Below are 24567 nucleotides of genomic sequence, written 5' to 3'. Positions count from 1 at the left end.
ATGCCCCTTTTTTACTCTATGGAATAAGCCCAGAAACCTGTATGGTGCTAGAATCGTGATTCTCTAAAGATGTCCACATGCTAATCCCCAAAACCTATAAATGCTACTAACCTCACTTGACAGAAGGGCCTTCACAGAAGTGATTAAGTTAAGGTACTTCAGATGGGTAGATTATCCTAGATTATCAGAGTGGGCCCAACATAATTACAAGGATCCTAATAAAGGGAGGCAGGGGAATCAGAGTGAAAAGAAGATGTAACAACAGAGGCAGAGGTGGGGTGGTACGACTACAAGGAAGGGGCCACAAGCCAGGGAATCCAGGCAGCTTCTAGAGCTGGAAAAGGCGAGGAAACAGGCTCCCCAACAACCTCCAGAAGGATGGCCGCCCTGATGACACCCTGATTTTAGCCTAGAGATTCCCATCTTAGAACTGTAAGATGGTAAGTTTGTATTGTTTTGAGCCTCTAGGTTTCTGGTAATTTGTAATAGCAGAAATAGGAAAGTACGACACCATATTTCTCAAAGGCTCCAAGGATGATGCTGATGCACCATCCCAGATGCTCCACGGCACAGGAATTTGTAAGGAACTTCAGAGAAGAAAACAAAGGTAAGAACCACTGAACTTTTTAAAATGCATATTCCATGTGGCCCAACAAATCCACTTCCTGGAATCCATCCTGAAGGTGTTCTTGCACAGGTATCAAACATGTGTACAGAAATGTTCATTGTGGTTGTAGCATAGCAACCAAAAAAGGGCCACTGGTATGGAACTAGTTGAATTATGGCATATACATACAATCAAATACTATGCAGCCTTTAAATAAGGGATGAAGGCAGCTTTGTATGTATTGGCAGGGGAAAAACTACAATGCATAGTAAGCGAAAAAAGAAAGCTGTAAAAAGGAGTGTGTTCATTGTGTTACTACAGCTGTCCCTCAGAACCTGTGACTCCCAAGTATACCAATATGTGTGCTTACTCAGGTCCCACAGTCAGCCCTGAGGAACCCACAGGTAGGAAAAGTCAGCTTTCCGCACCTACAGATTTGACATCCCATGAATACTGTATTTTCCATCCATCTTTGGTTTTGGATGCAGAACCTCCAGATACGAATGGACAACCGTATTTATTGAAAAAAAAATTCCACAATATAAGTAAACTAGCACAGTTCAAACCCATGTTGCTCAAGGGTCAACTGTATTTGTATAAATAAGTTTACATACAAATATATCTGGAAGAATACAGTACAAATGTATAATTGTGGGAACAGGGTGGATAGAGACTAGGAATGAGAGGAAGACACATTTTTTTCACTGCACACCCTTCACTGAATTATCTGTTCAAAAAAATAAATTTGAACAGCCAAAAACAAACAAATAGGAGAGACCCAAGAAACTACACAGGGACCTAATCAAGTATTCAGAGATCTAGTCCTTTGATTTTTCAATTCAACATCTTGGCCTCTTCCAAAATATTAAGTATACATTTCAAAAGCATTTACTCTTCAAATAGCATGAACAAATGTCAGCTAAGGTTGAATGTAGTAGTAAGGAAGGTAAACTACTCTCTGCCTTAATATTTTGAAAGTGTTTTGAGGTCTGCTGCAATATTTTTGTCAGCACAATCCTAGAGATAAACACGGCAGAGAAGATTTAAAATGTTACCTGTGATCCTGGATGTTCCTGAAATTACTTGAATTATTTTCTGGAAGTATTCTAAATGGTTTTGTTCTCCCCTAACACTCAAAAAAAAAAAAAAAAAGAATCCATTCCAGGATAATAAACTTAGGTAAACATGCATCAGTAATATATGAATTTAATTATTGCAAATTCAATGGTAATTCAATATTGGTAATACCCTATATTTGGTAAAGTTATGAATTCTAGGAACATAAAACTAGTGAAACCAGAGGCTACATACGCTGTAACTGAGCGGCTCTTAGTTGTTTCTTCAGCCGTTCCACTTCATTCTTTAAAAACCTGATGTGACGCATCATATTTTCTGGAGAATCAATCTCCATGGAGATATCTCTAGGCGATGGTGGAGCAGAGACGGGCTGGTCTAATTTTTCCTGCAGGATTCTTCATTGAAAAGAAAAATTCCAACAATGACAAACAGTTTTCCTTGAAAAGACAAAACAACACACTAGCTGGCAGGTTTGTTTTGAAAGCAATCTCCTGTTTACTGCCAGAATTTACAGGGTTGCTTAATTCCCCTGCCCATTTTATATCAAACTTCTGGTTGCCCTTATCTGGTATCCCAGGCCAAAGGGCAGAGCTGATTCTAATCTCCTTTTTTCCTTTTAAATGACTACTGGTAATTAAACAATACTGAAAAGTCTTTATTTAACATCTGGATCTGATAATTATGCCTGGAATACAGTATGCACTTAGAATTATCTGCTGACTCAATGTTCAACTTCTTGGGTTTAGTGCATGAAGATGCTGAGGAAATTCTACTTTCTTATGGCTTTTGATTGAAGCTTCTAAAATACTATGAATCTTCTTGGAGGGTAAAGTAACATAGAGACTCAACTTCTAAAATTCCCTCCTGCAAGGGCATGGCAAACTGGACTAGGTGCCCTTTGCTTTTGGGCACAGCAAAGGTAAAAAGTTAAAAACAAAACCAGAATTATCAGGTTAATAATTAGTAGTGCCACCTTCTTTACCAATTATTTTTATGTTGAATGATATAAAATGCTGATATTCAATAGCTTTGACCTCAAAATGAAACCTTCCATACTGTTCAATAATTTGGCACTAACACATGTAAAACCTCCAACTGCCTTCTACAAAGTCTTCCTTTGGCAACAGATCTCTAAATCCCTTTCCATAGCTGCTGGGGTTTTTGTTTTGTTTTTACTTTGCACCTTTGAGTTTGTCCAAGAGCAAACTGAGTTACCTCCATCCAGGTCTACCCTTGAGAAAAATAGTGTGTTAAAATATTATAATGGTTCCTGCATTTATTACACAGAATGACTTTTCATAATTCAACTTGTTAGTACTGCTACAATAATACGTATCAACAAAGCACAGTGGATATGATTATACAAGTATTTCTTATAGATATAGTTCTAATTTTCACTTTTCTTAAAGCTATGTGGTATGCCTATATTTTGCAAATGTAGACATGAACTCAAAACAATTACAAATATGCATCTAAACCAAATACTTAAGGAGGAAAGACTCTCGGTAGCAAACAAAAGATCTTGGTGAAATGGATTAATGACTATTTTTTAAAAACTCACTTTTTACACCCATACACACATTTCCACATACAGAATCTTCTTCCCATTCTTACAAGCCCTGCCCCATACACTCCCAAAGTACTCAGAGCTTGAAAACAAGGGCCTAACTATCTTGCACAAAGGGGTTTAAGAAATGTTTGCTGTTGAGTGACATTCCACTTGCAAGTATATACATTTTACACAAAGAATCCTAATCTTAAGTATGTAAAGGTATTTCTTTACAGTAGGCTTTAAAACAATTTTACTATTAAAATCTCAGGCTTCCTAATAAAGTAAATTCCAGAGATGTACAAATAATAGTACATAGTATACCCTATATTCTTTAGAAAACAACTGAGGAAGCCAGTTCAATAAGGTGGAAAGTTGAAATTGCAACCATCCTTGAAAAGACTTTAAAGGTGAACAATAGCACCATGACTAATTCTCTCATAGCCTTGTAATACCAAATGAAAAGAAATTCTACTGGGACAGTATGATAGCAAAGAATAAAGAGGTGCCCAACATGAGAATAGTTCAGAAGGCTTTCAACATTTTTTTTCCTTTGGCCAATTAAAATGACGTGCATCACCAAAGAATTAAGGTGTACTACTGCTATCCCTCAGTCACGCCCAGAACAGCAACACACACACACACACACACACACACACACACACACACACACACACCCCCTATATTGAACAGTAAGACTAAACAAACCGCTTTTCAGCTTCAAGCTTATCCATCCTTTTCCAGAGGCGATTAACTAGTGCTTCTTGTTCTTGTTCCAATGTATTTTCAAGGTCAATCTTCTCCCGTCTCAACTAAAGGGAGGAAAAAAGTGTTGCCAAAATGTCAGGCCACTTATACTTTGTTAATACATTTTTTGATTGAACAATTAGGACCCCTTTTCTTGGAGAAAACTGCAAACATGTGGCCAATTTTCTGGCACAAATATATTAAGTGCCTCTAGTTTTTAAACTTTGAAAAAAACTAGACAGTTTCATTCTGGGATGTTAATGCTTAATTGTTGTCTGGTACATGAAATGCATTCCTTGTTTCAGCATTTATTCGAGGCATGTGGAAAGTCCTCCTTAGAGAGGTCTTTAGGGGAGTTTGGTGTAGTAGTCGTATCAGGACTCTTCTGGGCTTGTCCCTTACAGTTCCGGGCTTAGAGTTACTCTTCCGGGCTTGTGTCTTACAGAAGTCAGAAAGGTTATATTACTATTTATATAAACAACTCTTAAAAGCTCCCAAACAACTCTGCATACTGGCTAATGGAGATAAATAAACATGTACTAAGATATAAAAACATGCACAAAAGATGATAAACACCAAATCCACAATACTGGTTACTCTAAGGATTTATGGAAAGAAGAAAATTTGATTTGGGGGAGGCTTTGCAGTTGGGGAGGGAACCCCAACAGTGTTCTATTTCAATGAAGCAAACATGGGAAAATTCAATTAATCAATATTGAGCAATATGTAATAAATACTGAGAACAATGACTGGATAATGGCGGCATAGCAGTGAACCAAGGAGTCAGGAATTTCTGCCCTCATGGATCTTCCTTTTGGTGGGAGTCAAGACAGTAAATGAAACAATTACATACTTATGAAATAGTATAAAAAAGATACGCGGAAAAAGAGGGCTGGTAAGAGAGACTGAAAGTGCAATAAGGTTTCATAGCAATGAGTAGAGGACATGTGTTCTATCATTCTCTGTACTTGACATATTAAATAATTAAAACAAAATTTTCTTAATGCAAGGAGCTTGTGCTACTGTCTCCATGTTATTTCTTCAACCAGTGGCAATTCACCATTTCAACGGCTGAGTCAACTAATTATTCTTGATTGCACAAAGATGTTAATAGATTTCACATTTCCTTAGTGGGTCACAGAGGCAAGCTCCTCATCCAAAGATCCCATGTGCATACATAAGGAAGAACCAAAAAGATGAATAAAATGTAGTCTTTTAAAGCAATCAAACATCAGAATATCCAAAGTGTGGTTTTATTTTTACAGCCAAATGATGTTCCCCTTTCTGAAACTCTTGGTAGTTTAGTCTTAAGAAGCACCAATCTCAATTCCCCGAGATGACTAGTACTACCAACACTACCCAAGGTCCTTAAGGAGCTCACAGAGAGCAAAAGACTTGCCCATATTCACACAGGAGCCCAGGACAGCCACATGAAGGTGAGCAGCTACTTGTTCCACATCTGAGCCAGAATGAATATGCATAAAATCAGCTGCCTTAGAACCTGAACAATCAAGACCTGAGAGGAAATGATATAAGGATAATGGCATCATCATGTTCTAAGTTTAGAGAAAAAAGGAGGTCTCAAACAGATGGGGAAAAACACTCTCATATGATGACAGAGCTCAAGGCTTTTCTCCTCTGAAAGCCGTAAAAATAGCTGTAGAAACAACTGGCCATTTGAATATTTAAAATATTTCCTACAAACTTAGGTACAGTCACAAAACAGCAGCCAATGCACTGGGGGGAGACTCCTGTAATTACACTTCTGTCTTATGATCACAGACTTTGAGCCAAATGCCTAGGTTCAAATCCCAGCTCCATCAATCACTAGTTAGAAAATGTTGAGAAAATTAACTAGATATAATTTTATCATTTGCAAAATGAGGGACAAAAATAATGTCTGGCTCATATGATTACAGTGAGCATTACATTTGTAAATCTAGGTAAACCATTGATAATTAATTGGCACTTAGAAAGCATTCAACACTTTTTGGCTATAATAATCACCATATTTGGATATCCGTTCCATTTCTGTTCCAGCCCTCCAGAATGTTAAGTTCTGCAAGGGATTTGTCTTGTCTGTTTCATTCATTGGTATATCCCCAGTATCTAGAATAACATCTGGCACCTTATAGGCCATCAATATATATTAGAGGGGCTTATTTGACAAGCGAATAGGCCATGATTACGTAGCAAACTGGAAACAGAGTTTCAAAATATGTTGTTTTTGCATGGCAGAATGTGATTCTGAAGAGAAGTTCAAGGGCAAAAAGGGGGAGGTACAGGGTGTCAAAATAAGTCAAATATATTGTGCCACAAAGTTGAGACCCCATTAACGTGCAAATGTTCCTCAGAACGTTAAACAGTTCCCACCTGCAGCAACAATGAGAAATCCTGGAACCCTTATATAACTCCTATTAAACTTCATGATTCTCTGCATTCATCACACTTTTTGGCCAAGCTTTGAAGTACAATCAACAGTCATTTCATTTCGTTTCTTTTTTTGAGACGTCTCACGCTCTGTTGCCCAGGCTGGAGTGCAGTGGCACGATCATGGATCACTGCAGCCTTAACCCACAGGGCTCAGGCAATCCTCCTGCTTCAACCTCCCAAGTAGCTGGGACTACAGGCACACACCACCACACCTGGCTCATTTTTTCTTTTTGGAGAGATGAGTTCTTGCTATGTTGCCCAGGTTGGTCTTGAACTCCTGGCCTCAAGCAGTCCTCTGCCTTGGCCTCCCAAAGTGCTGAGATTACAGGCATAAGCCACTGCCTCTAGCCTCAGAATTATGTTTATTTAAACAAATAACTATGAGGCATTTACCTTTAAGGATCCCAATTCCAGTGTTTAAAAGCATCATAGGAGGTAGAGATAGTTGATAAGCAAGAAAAAAATTCAAGCAGGCATCATTTTGCAGTATGATGCTTAGTGGAGAAATGCATGCTCAGTTACTTTTAGAGTAAATACTCGTAATACTAATCAATAACTCTGAGAAGCACAATCAAGACAAAGCTGTCTTTACCCATATGTAACTAATGAGGCATGTGACTCTGAGCAGGTCACTCAGCTGCTGTAGCCCCAGTGCCCTCATCTATGAAATGAGAAGTTTGGCCTGAATGATGCCTCAGGTCCCTTTCTGGACTACCCATTCTGTCATTTCCCGCCCAGTGTCAAGACAGTAGCTGTCTTCAGTCAGAGCTAGTTCTGTCACACATATTTAGAGCTAGAAGCAGCAAGGCAAATCATTTTAAAACTGAGGAAACCACTAGCCTGCAAGACGACATGACTCAGGCAGTCATACCACCAAGATAGGAACGGATATTGGTCACCATGGCAGCCAAAATTGCTGGGTCCTGTCCAACCAGCAATTACAGAGGAACTTGAGGGAAACATGGATTTAGGGCAAATCATGCTGTGGTTTGTGGGCCTATCTCCTTTGCCAACAATACTTGGGAGTAGCAGAGTTGGGGGTAGCTGATGCCAGGGAAATAAGGGCAGTTTAGGGAGTCTATGAGCAATTTTGGAAACAGACAAGATCAGGAAACATGGTGGAGCTCTGTGTGAGTCTCGGCTCCTTCCTGGCATCTGTTGGTAGAGTTACCAGCTATCAATCTACTGCCCACCTCAGGAAAACCGGGCACTCTGGGTGTGAGACCTGGGTTTGCTGTCCCAATTTGCTCTACTAATTTATTTCCATGACGCAGGCAACACAGGAGGCCCCAGCTCAGCAGTGTGGATTCTCAAGTACAGTAGGTCCTTGAATGTTCAAAGTCCTGTTATTATAACGTTGACGAGGGGGGAAGAAAAAAGCAGATTCTCAGTGGGGCCTCTGTCTATATAGAGTTCACATGTTCTCCCCATGTCTGTGATACTCGAGTTTACTTCTATGTCCCAAAGATGTGCAATCGGCGTGTCTACATGGTCCCTCTGGAATGAATGAGAGTGTGTATATAAGTGTCTCCTGCAATGGGTTGGTGCCCTGCCCATGGTTGGGTCCTGCTTTGTGCCCTGAGCTGACACAACAGGCTCCAGCCACCCTTGATCTGAACTGGAATAAGCATATTAGAAAATGAATGAGTACAAATTATTGTAAAATACAAATCCATAAAGTATATGCTAATCATACAAATGCATGAAAATCAATGATGCAGTATGCAAGTGTTCAGCAAGCCGCTGTAATTGTTACTATTTGCTTTTGAACTGTGAGTTGGGAGGAGGTGCTCCTTACAATTTTTACTTTGCAAACATTTATTCTTGATTTAACACATCACTACTATGGCCATCACTCACTGATTCACTAAAAATGGGGTAATTAATGGTTTTCATTAATCTTTCTTTAATATATGCATAACTCACATTTGTTTCAATGTTTAACATTAGAAGTACGTCGGGTCTTTATTTAGAAGCGTGATAATGTTTTTGTGACCAGAAATATGTCATAGGAACTTAACTCTTGTTTATATCAATCAGCTTCTGGTAAAATTGATTTTCATATATGTTGTTTCACTTAAAGTCAGTTTCCAAGAACTATACTGACAATGTTAAGCGAGGACTTACCGTACTTCATTACATAGGCTGGCAGTGCTATAGGACTCTATATTATCTTTAACCCTCCAAAGAGCAGGGCCTCTTGTTTTTTCAGTTTTAAAAATCTCAACTTTTCAGCATTGCTGAGGAGCTCTGGCTGACATTAAAGAGCAGAGAAATTAGAAGAAATCATATTGAGTCCCTTGGTTAATTTCCCCTTAAGTTCTTTTTTTTTTGAGACGGAGTCTCGCTCTGTTGCCCAGGCTGGAGTGCAGTGGCCGGATCTCAGCTCACAGCAAGCTCCGCCTCCCGGGTTTACCCCATTCTCCTGCCTCAGCCTCCGGAGTAGCGGGGACTGCAGGCGCCCGCCACCTCGCTCGGCTAGTTTCTGTATTTTTTAGTAGAGACGGGGTTTCACCGTGTTAGCCAGGATGGTCTCAATCTCCTGACCTCGTGATCTGCCCGTCTTGGCCTCCCAAAGTGCTGGGATTAGTTCTTTATCAGTGTCCCCACCACTTCCTTCCCACCTACTTCCAAATCCTATATATTTAGAGCCAAAGTGAACATAAAACAGTAAAAACAGATTTTCAATGCTTAGTGTCCTGGTCATTGCACAATCTCATAATATATGTTAAGTTTCCAGGGTAATAAGTTGGAAATTCTTGCTTCAGGTGTAAAAAGCTGAGTGATACAGTGCTTTCAATATGCTGGTCTCTATCTGTAATAATCTCCCTTCCACATCCTTTCTAATAATATCTGATCACTTAAAAAAAAAAATTGGTGTTCATGCAATACGTACCCCACTCATCCCTTACCAAACATCTAATTCTCAGGCTAACCCAAGTCCCGTACTGTGATTATTCCACAAGCACCCAGCACCAAGGGATATAGCTGATTTATTCATTGGAGCTGAATATTCATTGGAAAGCCTGCTTTGTAATTAAGTCAGTTCAATGAACTGCCAAATTCTTAACTCCTCTTGAGTAGCTCTACTTTTCACTGCAGGTTAATTAACATCAGACCAGGAGTTCTTATTATGTTCCCAAAATAAATTCAGAACTTCTTCAATGAATAAATTCAATATATAAAATGCATCTGGCTTATTTGAATTCACAGCCAGTCCTACCTGTGTCTTCTCAGTAGACAGATCCTGACCACCACCCAAAGAAGCAGAAAGGGAGTAGGGCAGCCGAGAGGTGGCTCTCAATGCTACCACAGTTCTTTCTTACTATTGTATTTTTTCCATTTAAAGAGGACTATGATGCTGGGGTGGGAGTAAGGAATGTTTGGCAAAAAAGTCGGATGGGAACTCTAGCTAAATATTATACTCAGTTATAGGATTTTGAAAGGTTTTAGTGAAACTTTTCAATCTGCTTTGAAAGGTTTTAGTCTAAGTACAATATTATCATCATTACTATGGGAAAATGTTTCGAAACCCAAACATCTGACTTATAAGACAAATTTTGGAAAGCAGTCCATTATAACTAAGGCATGCATTAATCCAGGCATAATAAAGAGAAGGGGAAGCCTATGAAATAAAGGCTATCATATAAATAGAACACAAAGTTTGCCAGGCACTTAAGCCTGGGAAACACAGTGAGATCCCGTCTCTACAAAAAAATAAAAAATGAGTCGGATGCAGTGCCATGCGCTTCCAGGCCCAGCTACTCAAGAGGCTGAGGCAGAGAGATCCTTTGAGCCCAGAAGCTTGAGACTGCAGTGAGCTATGATTGTGCCACTGTACTCCAGACTGGGTGGCAGAGCGAGACCCTGTCTCAAAAAAAAAAAAAGGAAAGAAAAAGATAGCAGAATGCTTTAAGACTCATATTAACCAAACTCTTAAGCTGACCAGATTTTTTTTTTTTTTTAAATAAGAGGCAAGTCCTAAGAAAACACAACAGTGTGTTGGGGATTTAACACAACAACTTCCCAAAGCCTTCCAGGTTAGGTTATGTCTAAAGGCCATTAAAAGCTTAGCCCCATATGCTATCACTTTACTATGTGATTTCATAGATGTCCAAGTGTTCAAAGTGCTGACCTGCGGGTACATCAACATCACCTGGGAAAATATAAGTATGTATTTTCAAAATATATACTTATTCAAAACTAAATCAAAGTCAGAAAAATGGTCACAGTTTTGCTTCCACTACAAGAGCAGAGACAATAAGAGATCCTACCCCATTCCATCCTATTTTCCCACACATCTGAGTTAATCCAGATTGTGCCTATATATTGGAAAGAATGACTAACAGAATTCGTGAGGGGGCTATTAAAATACATTACGTGCATCTGACATGAAAACAGCTGAGAGCAAACCACAGTGGTCCTTGGCAAAGCCTTCACAAAGTAAAGCAATGGAGACAACTAAGGTAAAACGAGCAATGTCTGTGTCAGCTGTCTGTTCAGGTGATCAGTGGAATTTTGCTCAGTCCTGGCAATTCTCCTAAGGTGGAAGACATCTGACCCTTGCATTCTGGAAAACTGTCTTTTTAAAAAAAGACAAAACAAGTAGTCAGTCTGTGTTACAGATAAGCTAAGACAGGTGTTCATAGACTACAGAGTCCTCCCAGGTGTCTATTTGGTTAATCAAGCTGTGATTGCTTTCAGAATTTTAAGAACAAGTTCTAGGTCATCACACGGCCCATGCAATGCTGAGAAGAGAAAGAGCCGAAGAAGTCTGCCAGTGAGGAGCAAGGAAAAGGGGGAGGAAGAGCGGTCACTTTCTAGACTAGAAGGTCAAAGTTATAATTGAAAAGAAACTTGCCTACATATATCTAAAATACAGGCGAAAGGAAAAATAGGCACAAAAAAATCAGAAAGAACTCTACAGCAAGATAAATATGACTGTCCCTTGGGTGTACATTACGCTGTTGATAATTTATCTTCCTATTTTTTCCTGGCCTGCCCAATTTCTTAATCAACATCTGTTATTTTTATAATAGAAAAAAATTAGATATCTAATCTTAAAAAAACTGAGTTTCCTACTGTAACTGAAGTAATAGTACATCCCAAAACAGCAATCCATTAGTATGGTATTATCTGACATATTTAAAATATAGAATGAGCCAATCAACCTTCAGAAGAATAAATGACAGTGAAAGTTCAGTTATTTAGAAGACAGAATTTTCCGGATAGCTCAGAGATAACCTTAATACAGCTTACATCTTTTTTCTTCTAAAAAATTATGTTCCTGTAAGAATTAGATTTGTTCTTTGAGACTGATATAATTTCAGGACAATATTAATATGCCATTATTAACATGAAAATGACACTATTTCATAACATCATCAGTTCAATAAATTTTGCTTTCAATGAGAAATAACTTTTTAAATAGACACACATTTAATTACTCAGATTAATACCGTTTCTGGTCTTAACATTTTCATCACTTTGACATCAACATAATATTACAGAAATTTGCATACTGGGTTCATTGCTCAAGGGAATTCTTTTAACAGATAATTGCCACTGAGGGAAAGCAAGTTTCACAGTATTGTGTATACATTCTTTTACTACATCAAGAGTTCAGTGGAGAATGCCTTAGGAAAGAAATGACATCTGTAACTGTTGCAAATATACTATCAGATCAGTGGCTACCATCACACTATTACCTAAAATAAGCATCTTGCTGGGTGTGGTGGTGCCTGCCTGTAATCCCAGCTACTTGGGAGGCTCATGCAGGACTGCTTGAACCCAGGAGTTTGAGACCACCCTGGGCAACACAGTGACAGGGACGGGGGGCAGAGAAATTCTAGGCAGAAAAGGGCAGGTCCCTGGGAAAACCCTATCCTCAAGCCAAAAAGCCTGAAACCACAGTCCAAAGTGAGAACTCATATTCCTGTTTTTCCACTCGAATGTTGCCTTTTCCTAAACCACCCATGGCCCTGTCCCAACCCACCCAATGCTTATAAAAACAAACAAACTAACAAACAAAAAAACCCAGACTCAGCCGGTAGACGGAACTACAGCTGGAGGTTAGAGAGAAGTGGTTTGACTTTGAAGGGACAGCTTGCGGCGTAACTTTGGAGAAGAATCCAGGCAGACTTCAGGGGAAGATTACCTACCTGCCCCATCCCCCTTTCAGCTCCCCTTCCCACTAAGAGCCACTTTCATCGGCAATAAAATCCCCCATATTTACCATCCTTCAATTCATTCGTGCAACCTCATTTTTCCTGGATGCCAGTCAAGAGCTCGGGAGCTACGAGTGCAGATACAAAAGGCTGTCACACTGGCGCTTTGCCCTCGCTGGTGGAGGGCAGTCGACTCATGCAAAAAGGCAAGGGGCCACTGAACTGTTAACACTTAAGCCGTCCATGGACAGCAGAACTAAAAGAGTACTGTAATACACCGTCTGGGGCTTCAGGAGTTACAGGCACCCCCACCTAAAGGCTGCTATGGGGCCAGCACAGAGTTCTTCCCTGCCAGTACCTAAGCAGCCAGCTGGTGGCAGCACTTGTTCACTCCAGTTCCCACACTGGAGTTGAGAGTGGTGGGCTGAGAAAATGAGACACCACTGTCACAACTCCTGCGAAGCGGTCAGGGAAATATCCTGCTTCAATAGCAAGACTTTGTTGTCTCCCAGCCCAAAATATTATTAAAGTTAAAACAAGCTTCTTTAAGAAAACAACAGGGCAACTTCTCTTGCCCTAATGTGATTTATCCAAAATGGAAGTTTTGGACAAACTTGATGTTCTTTATCCAAAATGGAAGTTTCCTTGATAAATCATTTCTTTCTTGTCATTACCACATTCATCCCACTTCCTTACATAGGGATGACGAGTTTACTTAGCCATTCATTCATTTGCTGTGTGTTCAGCTAGGGAGAACACCTAAGTCATCGAGCAAATTCTTGTTTTGATCATAGAGAAAAAGACCTGTGCATTTCACAATTACAACTAGGAAGTCTCAGTACAGTATCTCTGGGTTTGACTGCTCTACTGCAGCACACCAGTGTCCTTCAATTTAACATGCAAGGTCTTTGTCCCCAGTGGGTAACCAGAAGACGCACGTCACTGGATCATGACGAGCTGCCTCTCCTTTGACACAGGAAATAAACTGAGTTTTTCCCCTCCCATCATGTAACATCATCTGTACAAGTTGATCTATATGTGGCATCTGGTGCTTCAAAATAAAGTCTTACAAGATGGAACACAGTGAGTTTTTCTATTTAATTGAAATAGAGTCTAGGAAAGGAATTCTGGGGGATTTTTCTCCTTTTGCATGTCCTATAGAGAGACTTATCGGTGTCCCTTGACAGAGCTCAGAGTCTGCTTTCACAGGTCTGGAGCTGGCAGCCCTTAGTTGGCTTCATCACATCCCAACAAATGGATTCCAAAGCAAATCAACTCAACAGAGAGCCTCCTGAAGCTTCTTTTGAGTATGGTGTATTGACCCTAGTTTTTTCACTTCCAAGGCACAAAATCCCACTTATTTTTCAGCTGTTATCTGAGGTTTCTTCCCCACCTCTCTTGGACAAGCAGTGGGTGGGATGAATGTACCCAAGCTTCTCAGGCAACTGAAACATCACCGTGGATTTGCTATAATCAAATTCCCACCAAACCGACTTCAGGGTTTACTATGATTATGTCTCCAATACAGCTTATCTAAATGTGCAGTTAAGTTATTATGTTTTATTTTTAAAAAAGCAGGGCAGTCAAGTATAAATCCACTTAAAAAGAAGAGGAAGAGAAAAGAAGAGGAAGAGGAGAAGATGAAGAATAACATCAATAGCTGTTTTTCTAGGCAAACTGCAAGCTAGGTCATATTTTTTCATTTTTGTACTTCTTTTTGTACTTGTTTTCCAAACTGTCTTGAAAGAACAATGGATTACTTTTACATTGCAAATGTTTGATTTAAAAAATATTCCAAGACTGCTATAATCTGAAATTTGTATTTATAACTAAACTACAAAGTAAGCATGGTAGTCACTAAATTTCATTTCCTTAATGCAAGTGACTCCTCAAGGAACATGGTTGTTATTTGTGTTTTCAAAATGGCACACAAAAATCAGTAGGTGCTCTACTCAGCACAATTTCAATGGATTCCTCTAGCTGTCAGAATCTGCAAGGGCAGCTTTTAGCATGAATGGAATTCTAAACAAGACCCAGTACGGTCACACTACCTGTGAATTTAAGAAACACCATTGATATGGTTTAGCTCTGCGTCCCCATCCAAATCTCATCTTGGACTGTACTCCCATAATTCCCACATGATGTGGGAGGGAACCGGTGGGAGATAATTGAATCATGGGGGCAGTTTCCCCCACAGTGTTCTCGCGGTAGTGAATAAGTCTCACGAGATCTGATGGTTTTATCAGGGGTTTGCGCTTTTGCATCTTCTTCATTCTCTCTTTGCCTGCTGCCATCCATGTAAGACAGGAGTTGCTCCTCCTTGCCTTCCGCCAAGATTGTGAGCCTTCCCCACCCACGTGGAACTAGTCCAATTAAACCTCTTTCTTTTGTAAATTGCCCACTCTAGGGTATGTCTTCATCAGCAGCATGAAAAAGGACTAATACAACCATGTTCTACAAGAGTTAGTAAAACCAAATCACCCAAGGATGCAAACGTGAATATGAGCCACTAGCCACTCAGTTCACTCACAAATCACAAGGACACAAAGATTATCTGTATAATTCACTAGAGTTAGTTGCTGTAGCTTCTAAAACGAGTAGCATCAGAATTGTATGGGGACTGGCTATGATGTCAGTTTGGTTATATTTTTGAATGAATTACCTTCTAGACAACCAAGGCAGAAAGGCCATCTTGTTTCCTTAGCAGTATCATGAACTGTTTTTAACATCTTAAGGGCCACTATTCTAAGAACTGGAAATGTGAAAAGTTTCTTTCCTTCCTGATAGACTTTAAAATATACTAAATCTTTTCCTGCTTCATTAAGACAATGAATTTAAAAAATTTTGTCGTGAGGATTCAAATTCATCATTCTAAACCCTGGCCTCTGTGATTTGCTGCAGATGTAGATGGTGAGGGGCACTGACATGAGTGAGGGTCACTCCCTGTGCTTCCCATGGAAGCTGGGGTCCCATCAAGCTCCTTTAAGTCACCCAGTATCATCTAGTGGCTGAAGGTAACCACTGAACACGGTTAGCACTGAGGCTTGCACAAGCCCTGGTAGAGCTATGTGGCTTCTTTCCATCTGGCATTCACTGTAAAGATGAGCCTAAGCCCTCAAGTACACCACACAGCAGATACCAAAACCTCCTCTTACTCCATGACCCCCAAAGTAGAGTCAATGTCACATCTCCTTCACAGTTCTTTTCTGTCCTTGGCATCTTTACTCTATATAGTACCTGCAAACACTTTTTACTACCTATTTTCTCTCCTCATTTCTGCCTCCTCTCCCATCTCTGCTTCCCTGCAACATGGCTGAATGCAGACCCACTTAGCCAGTGGGTGTCTTTTCTTCTGCATCAGTCTCAGAGCAGCTGCAGGCATTCCCTGCTGGCTAGCGGGCTGCTGTGCTACAGTGGGAGCCCCACTCCTCTCCTCCACCACAGTACTTTGCCCAGTGCATCCCTCAGTACTGGCTTCCCTGGACCAGGCTCCTCAAGGCCAGGGACCTCCCGTCATCTTTCTTAGAAGAGTTTGTGACACACAGCAGGCATGCAATACAGGTGTATTGGATTAACGCAGGATGCATGCCATACAAGGGCATCAACAGCAGCATGGGCAAAGAAGAAAGTTAAAGAGGCCAGATCACAAATGACATATGAGCATAAATATGTCCATAACTGAAGAGATAGATAACCAGTTCAAGGAAGATAGTGAGACTTTTGAGGCTTAAATAATATACACACTTATTTTCCTGCAAAATAGGCAGGGCAAAGTACCATAGGAATTAGATGATACTTTTCAGTATAAATGGCAGCAGCTACAATTTTTGGAGAGCTAACAGATTAGAGTCACCAGGGGTACAGTGTTAAGGTCAACCTTGTCTCAGCCCTCTTTCATCTTATAGTGAAGCTATAAGAAAGAAACAATTAAACAGAGTATTGAATGATACAAGAGTAGGTCTGAATATTATAGAAATTCCCCACAGCACAGACACCTAACTGACTGGAGGAGGGACACTAGTAAGGCTTGAGCAGGGATAGGATACAGGAGGGAGAAAGTGTTCCAGGGAGAGGAAACAGATCCACGAAGACCTGGAGGCAACAAAGCATTGGACGAGGTAGAGCACTTTTTCAAACTGCAGGTCAAGACCCATTACTGGATTGTGAAATTAGTCTAGTCTTTTGTGATCTACATTTTAATAAAAATGAAATACAATTAAATAGAAAATTAGTGCAAAGCATGTAAGTACTGTTTTATGAAACTCATCACAGTGACACAATACAATTACACATTATCAGTGACTAGGTTACCATAAAAATGTATTTCTTGCTGTGCAGTCCACATTTGAATAATCCTGCATCAGAAAGAACTTTAGTACACATGGAGTGTGAGGACAGGCAGGAAGGACAACTAATCCTCCCCAAAATATACAAATAAGAATTGCAACTGCTTCACAAAAGAGGCCAAATTGCAAGCATGAGGCCACACTGTTTTTTACAGATGAAAGGGAGATTTGAACCCAGGGAAGTTTCCCTAAACCACACAGGCTAAGATGTCATTATAAATGGATGCTAATAAGCTAAAATTAATAAATCAACCCTAAATCCAACCTTTATATATGGGTTTTAGTGCTATGTTAGAAGAGGGACATCTCAGATAGGAAAACATGTTCCTAAATTCCAGGAATAACTGAAAAAAAAGACCAGGGCCAACTACAGGAAGCAAAAAGTAAGGGGCCTGGTACATGGTAGGCAATCCTGTTACACCACGTAAGTGTTAGCTGAATTACATGACTAACGCTCCACGGATATAGTCCCCTACTTTTCTGTAGTACTACTTAATAACTGTTGAGTGTCTAACACACGTACTGTATGCCACTGTTGTCTTCTTCCTCATCAGATAATTTTCAGAGCAGAGTACACAAAAGGCCCTCATATCTGATGAGATAAACTTCACTTAATATATAAACTAATGTGTGCCTTTTAATGCTAGACAGGTAAGGAAAATTTTCCCTAATTGGCAGAACATATTATTCGGAATAAGATTTCTTGACATGAACAGAAAATTCCAAGTTCCAAATGTTCTTACCATCACCTAAGAAAATGTGAACACCAAATAAGAGATGTATAGTGACCGCGTCTGAAGAAAAATCTTCAAGTCAGGGTTTACAGGCACTGGCCACCAGTGTTTGTTTAGAAAGCCCCAGTATCATTAAAGTCATGTTGACTAGATGAATCCAATTTACTAGTCTAATACTGTGTGCTACAAAGACCACACAATTTTACATGATTCTGAATATGCTTTTTTACATCTGCTTATAAATTGACTTGTGGCATCACGCATTTAAATGCTAAATAAATGACAACAAGGTAACTAAAATAAATGATTAAGAACTAATGCAGGCTGTTTGAACAGGAAAGCAGCAGAGTTCTTTGAAATATAAAAGAAAGATGACATCGCCTTTACTTTTGCAAAGGCTAAAGTCTTTCCAGGGTCTGAGGATGATGGCTTCCAGCTTCATCCATGTCCCTGCAAAAAACATGATCTCATTCTTTTTCATGGCTGCATAGTATTCCACGGTGTGTATGTACCACATTTTCTTTCTTCAGTCTATTGTTGATGGGCATTTGGGTTGGTTCCATGACTTTGCTATGGTAAATAGTTCTGCAATAAACATACATGTGCATGTGTCTTTATAGTAGAATGATTTATTATTTCTTTGGGTATATACCAAGTAATGGGATTGCTGGGTCAAATGGGATTTCTGGTTCTAGATCCTTAAGGAATCACCATACTGTCTTCCACAATGGTTGAACTAATTTACACTCCCACCAACAGCGTAAAAGCATTCCTATTTCTCCACAGTCATCCTCAGCAAACTAACACAGGAACAGAAAGCCAAACACCATATGTTCTCACTCATAAGAGGGAGTTGAACAATGAGAACACAGACACAGAGACGGGAACAACACACATCAGGACCTGTTGGGGATGGGAGGCAAGGGGAGGGAACGTATTTGATGGGTCAATAGGTGCAGCAAACCACCATAGCACACGTACAACTATGTAACAAACCTGCATGTTCTGTATGTGTATCCCAAAACCTACAGTAAAATTTTTTTAAAAGGCAAAAAAAAAAAAAGGCTTTCCAGGATCTAAAAGACCACTAGGATGAGAACGAGGGGACCACGTTTGCCACTCATTAGCTGTGCAACTTGAGAAACCTGCCCAATCTCTCTCTGGGTTTCCATTTCTGAGAAGGGAGCATGAGCAAGCTGGGCCACTCACAGGCCAAACTGATCTATCACTGAGCAGTGATTCCCACCAAGCCCAACTCTGCAGTAAACTCTGGAGGGAGAGGAAATGGGAATAAGAGGCTGTTGTCCCAAATTCTAAGAGCAGGGCTGATGTCCCTACCCCTGGATTTATTCGTGATTTTCCCACTGTCTCATGTCCCCACTAACATCTGGGGACAAAGTTAGTCTTCCCCACATCATGGACTTCTGGCTCCACAATTCTGTGAATTATAATACTGCAAAACACCAGTAGAACCATTTATAGCCCAGAGACCTTAATGATCTAGCTGTTAACCTTCCCTGTTTGAAAATATTAGAATTCCAGATTCCAGGCCTAAGAAAAGAATGAATGGTAAGTGACTAATTGAAGTGTCCATACCAAAGGACTAACTTTCAGTGAGATAAACTTACAATGAGGCCCTGCTGACACGTGAGTTAACTGGGGTCTACCTAGAAAGAAACTCAGACCAGTTAAGTTCTGCTTTACAGAGAATAGGAAGGAGCCTACTCAGAAACCATGATAACCCAAGCTCTACTTTCAAAACAAACACGTTGTGACCAACTCAAATCTCTGGCAGAATGCTTTCCAATACCCCTTCTGCAGGTTCAACCCACTACATGCAAAGTATGGATTACTTTAAAATTACATTTTGTTTGCACAATTTTAAGGAGAGTTACCATGTGACCCAGCAATTTCATTCCTTGGCATATGACTAAGAAAAATGAAAACATATGTCCACACAAAAAAATTATACGTGAATGTTCATAGCAGCATTCTTCGTAATAACTAAAAGATGGAAACAACCTAAATGTCCATCACATGACAAACGGATAATTGATGACTGTGGTATGTCTATACAATAGATGATTAGCCAGAAAAAAAGAAGCAGTACAGATACAACAGGGATGAAAACATCATGGCAAATGAAACAAGTCAATCACAAAAGACCACATATATAATTCTATTTATATGAAATGTCCAGAATAGGCAAATACACAGACAGAAAGTAGAACAGCAGTTGCTTAGAGGTTATAGGGGATTAGAGGTGACAGATGAACAGTACGGGGTTTCATTCTGAGTTCACAACAATGTCCTAGAATTGATTGTGGTGATGGTTGCACAACTCTGAATATACTAGAAACCACTGGGTTATACCTTTTAAGTGGGAGAATTGTAGGATATGTAAATTACATCTCCCTAGAGCTGTTAAAAAGAAAGTGAACTGGTGAAAGGATTATTAAGTAGAGGGAAAGGGTTCACACCTGGTTGCTTTGAAGTCAGTGCCCAGGCCCTGAACACTAGCCTGTGCTGCTTTCTAAAATACAGAGGACCACTCACCATTCACATGCCCAAACCTACACTTACCACTGCTCTGACAAAGCACTAGGACATGTGGGAGCATACACGATAACTGCCTTCAAGTGGCTTATAGTTTAAAAGCACTGATTGTCAGTAAAGCAAAGGCATAAACTACATCTCAATCATGATAATGCATAGTGTAGTGCATGCCTTTGCTCTTCTGACAATAATATAGAGTACAGGATATCCTTTATAATATAATATAGACTATAACACATACTACATCATATCATACAATACAGATGATAATTCCAAGAGACGGCCTCAAGGGCTGGTCAGATTATATCCGTGGAAACTAAGAGATTTCTATTAGAGGGAAAAACCAAACATGCCCCTTAAACGCTGATTAAAATTATTTATAGTCAAACAAAACACATTTAATTACCCCAGTAATACCCAAAGCAAAGCAGGGGAAATGTTTATGACAATGTTAAATTTTTCCACTTCAATTAAAACACAGGCTTCATATGCTGGATCTGAGGCTTACTTCTAGAATGGGCTTTGCATTACACATATTTTATTGTGGAACTCTTATTTCTTTACTATCGAGGACTGAAATAAGCCTAAAGGTCACTAAGTTATTAACTTGGTATAGAGAATGAATGCTTCAGACTTCATTTTAAAGGGTTCAGCTACTAAAGTCTGCAAAGGGTCTTCAGACAGGAAGGCAGGACTTTTTCCCAAGAACGACAGGATGAGACAGCCCTTCTTTCTAACACTAGGCCACTACCTCCCCCTTGTGGCCATAGCTAAACCCTCTGGGTCACAACCCTAGTTTCAACGTCTCCTTTAGGAGCCTGTGAACAAATACCAGAGAGAAGCTATTATATTTAAAATATTGACAACCATCATTGTGAAGGGCATGGCCAGGCAAAGCTCTCCTAATACCAACTTCTGCGAGAACTTCACTTGGTCACTTGGTTAACTCTTGAACAACAAGTAAATACTTGGTGTGTCAGGGACTTAAACACAAATCTTCGAAGCTTAACTTGAACAGAACTGGAGCTACTGTCTACCCTGAGAATTAAACGGGTGAACCTCAGAACAAAATGGTTTTAAACTAGGGGGGCATGGGGCATGGTGTCTGATTATTAATTTAGACACTGCATTTAAATTTGGAAGATGAATGATAAGAATAAATTACTCTAGATATGTACAAAACAGCTAACCCTTGAAAACTGAACTTTCATCACAGAAAAGATGAAAACACTTTTAGGGTCATCATTCAGTGTTAGAAAACCCAGTACCATTCCCTGCTTTGCTACAGGTAAAAACAGAAAGAGCAGAAATAACTAAAGTAAGTCTTACTTTAAGACAAACTCTAACTTCCCTTCAAACCTTGCAGCATAATCATTGTTTCATTCTCAGGTAAAATATTCAAACTAGAGCAGTCTTGAGAGTGGCTGATGGAATGAGTTAACAATGAGTAAGGTGCACAGGGACAATCCTGAATGTGAGAAAAATCAGACAACTTTAATGAGGCTTAGCCTAATCAGGGCATTCAGGATCTAAAATACAAACAGCTGGAAGATCTTCATCTACTGCATTTTACATGGAAACCCAGGTAGCAGTACACTAGCATCAGCCTCTTATAACTTAGGGGAACTAAAATTTCAGGACGCTAGCATGGGAAAAGGCATTGGGGAACACTGAGGCTAGCAATAATATAGTCTGACACACCCTGAATGGAGTGACAATAGCTACCCAGAGTTCTGTGTGATAACAGGGTATACAGACCAAGTCCAAACTCCCAAGGCCAATGTTCCAACACTAATGCCTGCTGAGGGCAGAGGACAAAGGGATTGTGTGCTATTACTACTTCCCACCTATGCACCTTGTTAAGTTTGCCATTTCTGGTTTTAGTCTGTCTTGCTCTGTTTACAAACAGAGAACTTGAGCCCAGAGAAATTAATAAAGTTAATATAAGGTCACAGAACCAGTCAATGGCTGACTCAAGGTGAGTTACAGAGTCTATGACTCCATATCTGTACTAACAAGTCTAGACTGGGAGAAGAGAAGGCTCCTGTAAGGTTGCCAATCATTCAAAGAGGAAAATGTTAATTGTTTATTCTGAAGAAACTTTGAAAGACCAGTTTTAGCTCCACAGCAACACTGTCTTAGGAACTTTCACAGAAACTATCCTGTGGTCAAAAACATTCTTCTCCCTTTGCTTTGCAAAAAGGAACCTGACATTTTCTGCTATAAATCAGTACATCAAAACTTATCTCCTGAAACTTTATTAATTGTGGTTAAAAAAGAGAAAATGTGTGAGAGAACGATAGGAACTGTGTAAACCTGTCAATGCTCACTTCAGAAATGAAGTCTCCACTGTGGGGAGAGAAAGCTGAAAAATACTTTTCACTTAAATTCCTCCAGGCATCTTAAAGCTTAAAAGAACAAGCTGATAACGAGAAAATACAATGTAAAAGAAGAGCAATAGGTGCTTACCTGTTCTAATGTAAGTTGCTTAGAAATGGTGTCATTCTCCAGTTTTTTAATTTTCTTCATCAGTTTGTTGACCTGAAATTCCTGCTCTTGTTCAAGATGCTGTTCTAGTTCGGCTTTCTCATGCTGCAACTGTAAAACGGAAAACATACAGATGGGGAAATCCAGCAACTCAAATGCCACATTGGCTCCAAAAGGTGACTATATGAAGAAGCTATACCATAAAAGTTACATTACCCATTTTTGCTGAAATATGCAAGCGTATACCTAGTAATCTGTGCCTAACTGGTTCCTCTAACTTAAAACCAAAAGTCATAGGGGATGGAAATGAAATTTGTGTTTCGCAATATACTTTTTGCTACCTTTCAGGTTTTATACTATAGGGCTACAAATAAATTTTTTAAAAAATAGAAATTTCATACCAATTTCTTTAAATGAATTGCGGTTTATTCAGATTTGCATCATGCATGTAGACAGAGATGCCAAAATCACAGAATATACTTAGGTAAATTATTCAGAATGCAATTTCCTAGTGTACAAGTAAGGAGGCCTTCACAAAAATCAGCACAATTATTTTTCCATAAAGAGACTGTACACCACAGTTCCTATATATTCCCTAAAAACCAAGAGGGAAAATATTGGCTGGGCATGGTGGCTCATACCTATAATCCCAGTATTTTGGAAGGCCAAGACAGATGGACCACCTGAAGTCAGGACTTCAAGGCCAGCCTGGCCAACATAGTGAAACCCTGTCTCTACTAAAAGTATGAAAATCAGCTGGGCGTGGTGGCAGGCGCCTGTAATCCCAGGTACTTGGGAGACTGAGACAAGAGAATCGCTTGAACCCAAGGAGGTGGAGGTTGCAGTGAGCTGAGACCACACCATTGCACTCCAGCTTGGGCAATGAGAGCAAAACTCTGTCTAAAAAAAAAAAAAAAAAAGATTCTTATTCATGCAATTAAAAGATAAGGCTATGGTGTCATTACAAGAGAGAATTTAAAAACAAAAACAAACCAAACTCCACCCTACAAAACCAAAGGAAAATAAAAGAAATCCAGTGGACCCACAGGAACTTGGGGTGGTTCTCATTAATAATCACGCATTATTTTTTATAACACTCTCAATTGGGGGGTTTTGTTGATCCACAGCAGGGGTTGACTTGATGTTTCAGAATTAAGGGAAAAAAGTAAAAGCTACTAAAAACAATGAAGCACACAAAAGTTTTATTTTGAGGCTGAATAGGACATTGCTCTCTAATTTTATGTTCAAAGTCATTTCTTTTGGTAGACAATGTACACCAGGTTCTTCACATGCATGGAGACAGGCATGGTCACTTCCATTTTATATGTGACAAATCACATTATTAGACTGAAGCAACACAGCTGGAAAGTGGCGGAGCTTGGGACCCAGACCCCGCGCCCAGAATCCCAAACCAGTGCTCTCTCCCACTGTATCACTGAGCAAACCCAAGAGAGGCTGCCTTCAGACTGCTCCGCCCATGAGTGCCTACCACACCCTGAGCACCTGGAAAGTCAAATGATTAAACATAGAAAAAAATACGCCACGTATGCTTGCCCAGGGGATGCAATGTTTCTTTGGAAACCCTCCTTAGGGTACAGTGGACAACTGAGAGCTGAGGCAAGCCTGATCAACCTCAAAATGGCTACAAGTAACACTCTCCACATTTGACAGTGTCCACTGCCCTGAAAACACATACTCAGTTTAAGAAAAAAAAAATTGTTTTGGCCAGGCGCAGGGGCTCACGCCTGTAATCCCAAATCCCAGCACTTTGGGAGGTCGAGGCAGGTGGACTGCATGAGACCAGGAGTTCAAGACCAACTTGGCCAACATGGTGAAACCCTGTCTCTACTAAAAATACAAAAAA

The 24567-nt window shown here is 39.9% G+C and overlaps 1 protein-coding gene across 1 annotated transcript in view; it reads right to left on the bottom strand.

Annotated features, from left to right (window-relative positions):
• Nucleotides 1-24567, bottom strand: part of CCDC6 (coiled-coil domain containing 6) — a 119389-nt gene that overhangs the window by 19394 nt on the left and 75428 nt on the right. The window contains exons 3-5 of the mRNA XM_011953443.1: nt 22686-22814; nt 3942-4045; nt 1919-2079 (exon numbers count right to left, since the gene is read on the bottom strand). Coding sequence (XP_011808833.1) covers nt 1919-2079; nt 3942-4045; nt 22686-22814 — 394 coding nt within the window. The remainder of the gene's footprint in view (nt 1-1918; nt 2080-3941; nt 4046-22685; nt 22815-24567) is intronic.

This window comes from Colobus angolensis, unplaced genomic scaffold (genome assembly GCF_000951035.1).
Source record: "Colobus angolensis palliatus isolate OR3802 unplaced genomic scaffold, Cang.pa_1.0 Scaffold361, whole genome shotgun sequence".
NCBI lineage: Eukaryota > Metazoa > Chordata > Mammalia > Primates > Cercopithecidae > Colobus > Colobus angolensis.
The sequence above is the reverse complement of the archived record's forward strand: the minus strand, read 5'-3'. Positions and strand labels throughout refer to the sequence as shown.